This window comes from Hipposideros armiger, unplaced genomic scaffold (assembly GCF_001890085.2).
Source record: "Hipposideros armiger isolate ML-2016 unplaced genomic scaffold, ASM189008v1 scaffold_931, whole genome shotgun sequence".
NCBI classification, from domain to species: Eukaryota; Metazoa; Chordata; class Mammalia; order Chiroptera; family Hipposideridae; genus Hipposideros; species Hipposideros armiger.
In genome coordinates, this window is record NW_017732281.1 from 226,598 (window position 1) to 237,877 (window position 11,280).

At 42.6% G+C, this 11,280-nt stretch overlaps 1 protein-coding gene across 2 annotated transcripts in view; it reads left to right on the forward strand.

Annotated features, from left to right (window-relative positions):
• PEAK1 (pseudopodium enriched atypical kinase 1) overlaps positions 1 to 11,280 on the forward strand; it is a 298,079-nt gene that overhangs the window by 208,494 nt on the left and 78,305 nt on the right. For both annotated transcript variants that reach the window (XM_019630685.1, XM_019630682.1), the window contains one exon: positions 4,105 to 7,350. In XM_019630685.1, the coding sequence (XP_019486230.1) occupies positions 4,220 to 7,350 (3,131 nt within the window). In that variant the 5' untranslated portion in view covers positions 4,105 to 4,219. The remainder of the gene's footprint in view (positions 1 to 4,104; positions 7,351 to 11,280) is intronic.

Consider the following 11,280-nt stretch of genomic DNA (forward strand, 5'->3'; position numbering starts at 1 on the left):
TCAGATGTGTACTTTACAAAAAATTTTCTCAACTGTGGCTTGTCTTCTCATTCTTTTATCAGCATCTTTGTCAGAGCAAACATTTTTCATTTTGATGAAGCTCAAATCTCTTTTTTTCTTTTATGGATCATGCTTTTTGTGTTGTATCTAAGAAATCTGCCTGACCTAAGCTTGCAAATATTTTCTCCTATGTTTTCTTCTAAAAGTTTTATAGCTTTACATTTCATACTGAGATCTGTGGTCCATTTTGAGTTATTTTTCTGTGCATGGGTGTGAGTTAGAGATCAGGGTTCATTCTGCTGCCTATGGATATCCAGTTGTTGTAGCACATTTGTCGAAAAGAATATCCCTTTCACCTTTGTCAAAGACCATTTGCCTATATTTGCATGGTTCTGTTTCTGGACTCCATTCTGTGCCTGTTCTGATCCGTATTAGGGGTCACAGACTTTTCTACAAAGAACCAGATAATAAACACTTTAGGTTTTGTCAGTCAAAAGGCAAAATCCACAGCATTGGTAGGTTCTTTATAACAAGACAGAAAACACATTTCCGTGAATTTTTGGACAAAATTTAAAATACAATAATTGAGTAGAATTCTTAAGAAGAATGGAGTTCTTTTTTGGGAGAGAGATAAAATTTTGCTTAATTAGGGTTCAAAGTGAGTGTTTCTTCTCATCAAAATTGATCCCAAATGTTCATCTATTAATGCATATCTATAATAAAATTTTACATGTTTTTATCTTTGAAAAAAACCTTTTCACACAGGTGATACATGTAGCAGTGAAAACACTACAATTTGCAGAGTGCTGGAAAGCACTACAAAGTAATCAGAGCGCCACATACAGTCTGTCATAACTACTCAACTGTCCAGTGTAGCACAGAAGCCACCATGGACAATGTGTGAATAAAAGAGCTTGGCTATGTTCCAACAGAGCTTTACTTATGGGCACTGAAATTTGAACTTCATATAATTTTCACTTGTCACCAAATATTCTTTTTATTTTTTTTTCCAACCATATAAAAATGGTACAAGCCTCTGTAGCTTAGGGACATAGAGCATGGGTAGCAGGCTAGATGTGTGGCCTTGGAGCCATAGCTTGCTTGCCCTACTCCCCGCCCTCTGCCGCCTGCTGCCATTGCCACACTGTCAAGACCACGGTAGCTTTTACTAAGTATTAAATCAGGTCATGTGGGTCCTCCAGCTTTGTGATTTTTCAAAATGGTTTTGACTATTCTAGTTCCTTTGTCTTCCATATAAATTTTAGAGTTACCTTGTTGATTTCTCCAAAAAATCCTCCTCAGATTTTGGTTGGGATTATGTTAAATCTACACAGCACTTTGGGTAGAATTGACATGTTAACAGTATTGAGAGAACTCGGTGTATCTCTTCATTTATTTAAGTCTTTGATATATTTTATCAGTGTTTTGTATTTTCTGCATATGATTTTAGAACTTGCACAAAGTTTGTTAAATTTATACCTAAGTATTTCATGTTTTTGGTTAGAACCACCTTTTTTAAAATGCAAAATGGATCATGTTTTTGTCCCCTGATCAAAATCCTTCAGTGGCTTCACACTGCTCTCAGGATAGACCTTAATCTTTAAAACCCTAAAAGGCCCTGCATGATCCGGCCCCTGCTTTCCTTTTCAGCCTAATTTTATGCCATTTTTCGCCTTAATCAAAATGTTCTAGTCTCAGACTAGCAGGAAATGGTTTTATCAACTAAGGGGCATAGCTTTTAGAATATTTGAAAGAGTAAATAAATGTTTTCAAACTAACACTTGAGAAGTACATTTTTAACCTTATTCAGGAGAGTGGTTCAGTGATCTCCAGCGGTTCAATGGACTTGGACTTCAGCTGGGTTATTGGGCTCTGTGTGGACTTCTTTGATCTTTAAGTCAGTACTTCTCCCACTAACGCAGAGTTCTTTATGAGTAGTTTTTACAAGGGACTTAGCTTTGTATGTATTTTCTAAAGAAAGTATATTTTTCCTCCTTGTAACCATGCTGAAACTTAGCAAAAAGGCTGGGTTTCTGACCAAAGCAAGGATCACGTCTGTCATTGTATTGTACACGAATGAAGTTAAACTTTCCAGTGGTTAAAATAGTTCTTACATGTACACACCTACTGACAACTTTATTAAAATGCCCAAAGTAGAAATGTAAGACTGTAGTGATGTTCTGTGGGAAGGTCTGCAACTATGTACCTAAGACAAAGGGAGAGCCACAAGATGCATTTTAAAAATAAGCCTTAAAACCAGCACATTTAATCAGCTGTTGTTTATTCAGCTCCTTATGCTAGACATATAGAGAAGTTTAAGATATCATCTTTAAGTCCAGGCCTTAAAGAAGCTCAAAAACTTCTTTAAGTGAGGAAACAGGAAACAGGCAATTAAAAATGAAAGTGCTTGTTCATGGAGAAGTGTCCAACTGGCTTTGATAGTACCAGGGAGAAATGAGTAGCCGGTGCAATTTAGAGTATAATACGAGTATCTGATTTTCAAGACATGAGGCTAGAAGGGAGGCAAGGACCATCTCATGGAAATCTAATGGGCTTGTCATCCATCCCATAACTCAGAGGTTGGGGGAAGGGGAACAGACAAGTTGCTGTCTTTTTGTTCTTCAGTCTAGTTGTGGAGGACGTTGCTTCACTCGCCCAAGTTGGCACCATCATTATGCTCTTCCCAGGCGAGGCAGATCAGTTGCCGGCTTCTGGACGGCTGCTCACGGCGGCTGCTGGCCGCTCACGCTGGCTGCTGGCTACACACGGTAGCCCATGGCAACCCACTGCAGCAGGGTCAGCAGCCTACACTGTCGCCGGCGACTCACAGCAACCCAGCTCCAGGTTGAGCTGTTGTTCAGTATCTTAGCTGTAGAGGGCAGTGTCACTGGCCGTCATATGTGGGATCCAAACCGGGGCCCTCTGGCATCCCAAGCCAGCTCTTAACCAACGCGCCACTCGGCCGGCGCTGGAGAACTTGTTTTAAAAAATCAAATTCCCAGACTCATCCATCAGAGATTGACTAGGTACCTCTAGGATAAATTCCCAGGTGGTTCTTATTTAGCTAGCAACCTCTAGCCTGCACACTGACATTCAGTAGCCAGTGTGTTAGGTAGTACTCCACAGAATAGTCAAGGTAGGTATAAAGATGATCATATTAGCATTTCAGAAAATTAAATCGGATTGTAGTATGGAACAGTGGAATCACTTGAAAATTCATTAAAACACAGACTCTGACCCAGTAGGCCTGGGGTAGGACCTAATATACTGTGTTTCTAACAAACTCCCTGATGAGACTGATACTGGTTGACTGAGGACTACACTTAGAATAACAAGGGTAGAGGCTAGATCGGAATGGAGTGAGACTACAGACATGATGATCAGGTAACAACAGCCTATGCAGGGATTGAGGCAAAAATATGATGAGTATTTGAATTACTCTCAGTGTCTGATAATGGCAAGAATGAGTTCTAGTGAAATGTACTAGATAAAATTGGCAAGACTAAATAATTTAGGGAGCTAGTAGGATGTGGAGTTAGAAGTAAGAGAAGAGGTCTCAAGTGTGGTCGAAGGTTGAAGCTTAGCTATTGAGGTGGATAATATTGACAGTTAACTAAACTAGGATAAAAGACTGAGGAAGAAGGTGGCCTGGAGGTAGAGGGGGAATGGTTAGAGTAGACTAGTCTCTTGGAGTTGAGAAAAGGGGTAACCAGAGGGTTACTTCTCAAATGCACTGAGTTTGAGGAGTCAATGAGATATTCCAAAATGTGAAGGGTGGTTAGAGGAAGAGGAACACACAATGGATGAGAAGTCACATGGACTGGTGGACCACAGAAAGAGCAGTTTCAAAGCATTTCCAGGAGGGGAAGGCCACAGTATCATTGCCACAGAGACATCAAATGAAAGATTAGATATGGTTCAATGAGAGTATGTAAAATTATGATTAAAAAACTAACTCTCCAAAATGCTAATTGGCTAACAGGGGTTCATAAAGTGCCCAACTTAGTTTTTCTCTCAATCTCTTAAGAAATTGAGCCAGTTTTCATCATGAAAGGCTTCATAGTGCCTTTTCCATTCATATTTTCTTTTTTTCCCCCCTCACAGATTGATTATACTTAACAAGAGCTGCTATGATACATAGGGGAGGTGAAAACTAACAGATGAAAGTTTTGCCATGCACTGAAAGGAAAGTGTTGTCTGTGAAGTTCTATTTTTAAAAATGTCTGCTTGTAACACCTTTACTGAACACGTTTGGAAACCTGGTGAATGCAAGAACTGCTTTAAACCTAAACGCTTACATCAGCTGCCTCCAGACCCCGAGAAGGCACCCATCTCCCATGGCAATGTGAAAACTAATGCCAATCACAGTAACAACCATCGCATCAGAAACACCAGAAACTTCCGGCCTCCTGTGGCTAAAAAACCCACTATAGCTGTGAAGCCCACTATGATGGTAGCAGGTGGGCAAAGTGTGTGTGGTGAGCTTAGCATCCAAGAACACTGTGAGGACAAACCTGTCATTACAGGGAGGAGCCAAAGCAGGACGGCCTTGACTCAGAAACCACTTCCTAATAATAATTATAATGCAGATGGTATTGAAGGACTTAGCCACGTTCCTAAACCTTATGGCAATAATGGTAGTGCAAAGAAGGGATCAAATAACAACAATGGACTAACTGAAGTGTTGAAAGAGATAGCAGGCTTGGATACTACCCCTCAGATCAGAGGAAATGAAACAAACTCCAGAGAAACATTCTTAGGAAGAATAAATGACTGCTATAAACAATCACTGGAAAGAAAGCTTCCACCGAGTTGCATGATGGGTGGGATAAAGGACACTCAGGGCAGGCACGTTATTCTGAGTGGGAGCACAGAAGTGATCAGTAACGAAGGGGGCCGCTTCTGTTACCCGGAGTTTTCTAGTGGTGAGGAGAGTGAGGACGACGAGCTTCTTGGTAACATGGAGGAGGAGCGTGAGAGCTGGGATGAGAGTGACGAGGAGCTGCTGGCCATGGAGATTCGCATGCGAGGGCAGCCGCGCTTCGCCAACTTCAGGGCGAACACCTTGTCCCCTGTTCGATTTTGTGTGGACAAAAAATGGAATACTGTCCCTCTGCGAAATAAGTCTCTACAAAGAATCTGTGCTGTGGACTATGATGACAGTTATGATGAAATCCTGAATGGTTATGATGAGAATTCTCTGGTGTCCTATGGACCAGGAAGCGTTCAGAGCATGGTGTCGTCGGACACCACATCACCAGACTCTTCTTTAACAGAAGAATCACGTTCTGAGACAGCCAGTAGTCTATCCCAGAAGGTCTGTCATAGGGGACCATCTCCTGGTAACCCCGGAGATTCCAAGGACATGAAGGAAAGGGAGCCCGATTATGAAAGCCTGTCTGGTAATAATCAGAAGGAGTCATCCTCACAGCCATCCACAGGCTCCGCGAAAGTTCCGGAGACACACAAAGCAGTCCTTGCTCTCCGGCTGGAAGAGAAGGATGGCAAGATTGCTGTACAAACTGAGAAGCAAGAGAGTAAAGCCTCTACAGATATCACCGGGCACGCAATAACCATAAACCTCGTTCCTGCAGAAGAACAAGCGAAGCCCTACCGCGTTGTGAATCTCGAACAGCCGCTGTGCAAGCCGTACACTGTCGTGGACGTGTCGGCAGCCATGGCCAGCGAGCACCTGGAGGGCCCTGTCCACAGCCCCAAGACCAAAAGCTCATCTTCTACCCCAAACTCTCCAGTGACATCACCTCCATCGACACCAGGACAAATAAGTGCCCATTTCCAAAAGTCCAGTGCAATTCGGTACCAGGAGGTATGGACTTCCAGTACCAGTCCACGCCAAAAGATACCTAAGGTGGAATTAATTAGTGGTGGAACTGGGTCAAATGTCCCCCCAAGGAAAAGCTGTCACAAGTCAGCACCCACGTCACCCATAGCTACAAACATTTCTTCCAAAACCATCCCTGTTAAGTCACCTAATTTGTCTGAAATAAAATTTAATAGTTATAACAATGCTGGTATGCCGCCTTTTCCAATCATCATTCATGACGAACCAACGTATGCTCGGAGTTCCAAAAATGCTATCAAAGTTCCCATTGTAATCAATCCAAATGCATATGACAATCTAGCCATTTATAAAAGTTTTCTCGGCACAAGTGGAGAACTTTCAGTGAAGGAAAAAACCACGAGTATAATAAGCCATACTTACGAAGAAATAGAAACTGCAAGCAAAGTGTCTGATGACACCTCCAGCAAGGCCACCGAATGTCCCCAAACTAAAGGGTCTGCAGACAGCACCGAGTGGAAGAGGGGCTCAGTGGCCCAGAAGGTCCAGGAGTTTAACAGCTGTCTTAACAGAGGTCAGTCTTCACCACAGAGAAGCTATAGTTCCGGCCATAGCTCCCCAACCAAGATCCAGAGAACCACTCAAGAGCCTGCTGCCGAAACAGAAGGCACCCAGGAGCCACAGATGCCGGGCAGCGGCAGCCGGGAGAAGGCAAGCACAGTGCTTTCTCAGATTGTGGCTTCTATCCAGCCCCCACAGTCTCCGCCAGAAGTGCCCCCGTCTGGTCCGAAGGCGTGCAGTGTGGAAGAGCTTTATGCAGTTCCTCCAGACGCTGGTGCTGCCAGGAGTACACCAGTCCGGCCCAAATCTCTCTTTACATCGCAGCCCAGTGGTGAGGCTGAAGCCCTTCAGACCACAGAAAACCTTATCACCAAAGTGCAGAAAGATCCACTGGCAAAGCCAGTCACCAGCCCTCCCTCCAAACTAGTGACTGATCCCCACAGTGAGCCCCCACCTCCCTTCCCCCCACCACGCTCTACTTCCTCCCCTTACCATGCAAGTAACCTTTTGCAGAAGCATTTCACCAACTGGAGCAAGCCTACCAGCCCTCCCAGGTCAACAGAAGCTGAATCAGTTTTGCACTCGGAAGGCAGCAGGCGAGCAGCGGATGCAAAACCTAAACGCTGGATATCATTTAAAAGCTTCTTCCGCCGTCGTAAAACAGATGAGGAGGACGACAAAGAGAAAGACCGCGAGAAAGGGAAACTGGTGGGCCTCGATGGCACAGTCATCCACATGCTGCCCCCTCCCCCGGTCCAGCGCCATCACTGGTTCACGGAGGCAAAAGGGGAACCCAGTGAGAAGCCTGCCATCATCTTCATGTACAGGTGTGACTCTGCCCAGGGCCAGCTGGGGGCAGAGAGCTCCACCAGGGCCGACCAGCCCGTGGGTGTGGGGAAGGCTGCCGCAGAGAATGGGGCACCGCAGGGCTCGGAGAAGAAGACAAGGACCCATTCTTCTCCATCCCAGATCCCTAAAGACATTCTCAGGTATGTAAAGTAGACTGGCAGAAGTGGAAATGTTTTTAACACATTTTCAGGTACTAAGTTTTTGATATCTTCAAGATGACACAAGAGCCAGTTTTGTTTGTCAGTAGCACTTGGGTGGCATCATCCATCTTTATAACTGCATTCCAAAGTTGGGGTTGGAATATTACTAAAGTGGTCTTATTGCGCTAAACAGGGTTTGTGGCCTGGACCTTCAGCTAAGTAGCCTGCTGCACCCTGGTTAGTGCAGAGGGCGCTACCCTAGAAAAGCAGATCCTTCCCACCTCAATAGCAGGAAGTATGTTGCTTTGAAATGCTGTGATAATGTGAGGAGTAAACAGGATGAAATGAGTCAGTGGTGGTCCTGTCCTTTACCCTCACTGTAGATGAAATAAGACACTTTGAACAAGCTTGTTGGCTTTCACCAAAGTGTTGTCTGTAAATACAGTACTTTATTTTAAGGGAATACTTGGTTTTTCATTGCTGTCTCTTTCTGTCCTTCTTCCAGTGTGTGGAAAGGGGTGGGGCAGGGGACAGCAGTTCATAGATTTACCATGTGGGTGAAATTGGAGAAGTTGGTTACTGATACTGAAACCCACTGAAATAATCCTGAATTCAGCCAGGCAGGTTGAATACCCACATCAGTTCTTTAGACATTAGTTTTCTTTAATACTTTAGTAGCTGTTTAATAATCATGTACTCTGTGTAAGTCACATCCCAGAATTCGTTTTCAATCCTTATGACAGCCCTACAAATTGGTTGTACTCCTCAGATGAGGAAACTAAAAATCTGAGAAGTTAAGAATTGGCCAGATTCGCACAGCTAATAGAGTCAGACTTTAAATCTCGATCTGTCTCACTCTAAAGCTTGTAGTCTTTCCATAATATTGCATTATTAATGAACAAAAGATCAAACAAAATGTTTCTATTTTCACTTGTAATCACTCTCATTAAATTTGTGTTTAGGAAGCTTAAGTTTTTTCCTTCTCATTTGTATTGTAAGCAAGTTAATGAACTACCAATACAAACAAGGAACTGCCATCCCAAGTTTGTAACAAATGGAAGGATTTCCTTATACCCCTATCCTTTTCGGTTTTAAACAAAGGTGTGCCCAAGTAGCCATTCACCTGGTTCTGAGTCTTCCTCCCTCTGACTTGCCACAAACCTCTCCACCTGCCTCGTCTCCTCCCTGGCAAGACAGCAGACTGGTGATAGGGCAGATTCTCTCACCAGCTTTTCTTTAGAAAAGTATAAATAAAAATGAACACTTAATGCCTTCACTTTTTCTAGCAAAATGCTAGGAGATTTTGTATATATTCTTTACTGAAATAAGCTTTTTACATACCTCCAAATAGTTGTCAAAATTCTAACAAGTTCCTGATTTCTTTAAAACCATGCAACAACAAAAGCAGGTAGAATGGTGGTTATAACTGTATTCCCGGAAAGAACGGTCTTGTCATTGGGAGTTGAAAGTGGATGACAGAATGCTGTCCTCCAGTGGTAACAAAATGCATGTATACAGGTTGGGGTTTCACTTGGAAAAGAAGCAGTTTAAACATGTTGGGGCTACCTATGAGGGCATGGCAAGTAGTTCTTGCAGATCGATAAATGGATTTGCTCCTCCGTAAGCATGGCTGTGGTACATTTACCTGCATCTTGGAAGGCAGAGCTGAGAAATGATTTGGCCTCTCTTCTGTGGAATGAGACTCTCTGCTGTGGCCGCATGCCATCATCTGTGGGCATGAGGGCAGCCCAGGCCCTTGGCATGGCAGACCCCTTGCTATCAAGCTTGTATTTTCATAAATGGGGTTGTTCGTGGGCTAGTCATATCTTCCAAAATCTATCCATTCTTTATAGGTAACATTCATGAGTCCAAAAGATGCAATTGCTTTGCCCCATGGGTTCTCAAATTTAACCATGCCTCACCACAACAGCTGGAGGGCTGCTGAAATACGATTGCTGGCCAACCAGAGTGTCTGATGCAGTAGGTCTGGGGCCCTGAGAATCTGCATTTCCAGCAATCCCAGGTAACACTTATGCTGCTGGTCCTGGGGCCACACTTCTCAAACCACTGATCTCACCACCATTCTAAAGATGTGCTGTAGTCTGCGTGAAGCATCATGAGGCATTAAACTTTCCTTAGAGACCCACTGGAATTTTCACATCTCATAATGTCCCAGACTAAGTAGGAAAAGGTATTAAATAGGTTTTTTTTGAACTTTCAAAAAGTTTAAAACGTGAATACTCATATTAAAAAATATAGACCATTTGCTTTTACAGTAATTACCTCATTTACTTGGAGATACCATTGGTATTTACTTGAAGCAACTCTAAGAGGAAAAACATTCCTGTCAAGTGTCAACATATGTGTTTCTGGCTTGATGGCAGTGTGACTTAAGTCACCATCCTGCACCTGGAAACACACTGCTGGAAGAAATGAAAATACACGTTTTTCCAAAGTAAGTGAAGAGTCCAAATCCAAACTGTATATAAGGAGTGGAAAATACCCCACTGAAGGACAGCTTTTAGGTCCTAAAAGATGAGGGACTTCGTGGAGCCTTTCATTATGGGATTAGATTGTCACTAAGATTTATTTGATTGTTCAGGCATCATAAATTGAACATTTTAATGGTGTCATATATGTACCATAGGGACAAATGGGGGGGAAGATTACCACACTGCTGAAATAATTGGCTTTGACCTCTCTTTCAGCTATCAGTCTGGTTCTTCCATGGACAGTGGCTATAATGATACCTGTCACGTGAAATTAATTAAAGGAGATCATGTGAAAGCATGCAAAAAAGACTTAACACAGAGTCTACACATTGGGTGCTTTGAAATGTTAAGTAGACCCTCTGCCTGCAATGTGGTAAATGCTGAAACAGTGTATGTGCAGTGTGTACAGAAGCGCAGAAACGAGGGTGGTTAAATCAGCCTGAAGGAGACTTCTCAGAAATGAAATGCAAGCCACATCTCAAAAGACAAATAGGATTTTGCCAGCTGGTGGTAAAAGAGATGTAGGCAAAGAATAAAATACGCAAAGTCATAGAGGTGATTATGGCAAACCAGCCAGACAGGTGACTGGAAAAGGATCATAGGAGACCAGAGGCTCTTCAGATGTGGGCCACGCAAGGTCACACAGTGACCTTGTGAAAGTCACCATTCTCACAATGCTAAGACATGATTTGTCTCTTTCACTGTGTTGACATTTGCACTGATGGTGCAAAAACAATAGTGGATGAAACTACTTATACCTTAGCACAAATCAAAGTCATGGTGCCATATTGTTTGTACTAATAGATTTTTTTTAAAAACTAAAAACATTGGTTTCACTTAAAAATGTCCTTGATGAAGTTGTAAATGTTACTAAATCTCAATCCTTGAATATATGTCTGTTTAAAAATTTGGTGTGATGAAACAGAAAGTACACATGGAGTACTTCTATGTGTACCAAAGTGTAGTAGTTGTCTTAAGGAAAAACCCTTGTGAAATAGTTTGTTTCAAAATTCAAGTTACAAAGCCCTCTTTTTCATGGGCCACCTTGAAAGAACAAGTGGCAGACCAGCTGTGGTTATTCATACTTAGGTGTTTGGCAGATATTTTCTTAAGAATGAACATAGAGAGCCTATTACTTCAAGGGAAACAACTGACAATATTTGTTATCAATGATCAAATTAAACTTTCAAGCAAAAGTAAGAATTTTTGAAAACTTCCATTTACCACCATGACCGTGACAACTTTCTAATATTTAACCATTTTTTTCTGATGAGATTGTTGGTGGTATAGCAAAAAGATTTTTTGATACTATATAATGAAATGTGTCACCTTTTGGAAGAACTGCATAACTTAGTGAACCAGTAACTTCCAAATGACCTACAAGTAAAACTGCTTTAGGGGCCGGCCGAGTGGCGCGACGGTTAAGAACTGGCTTGGG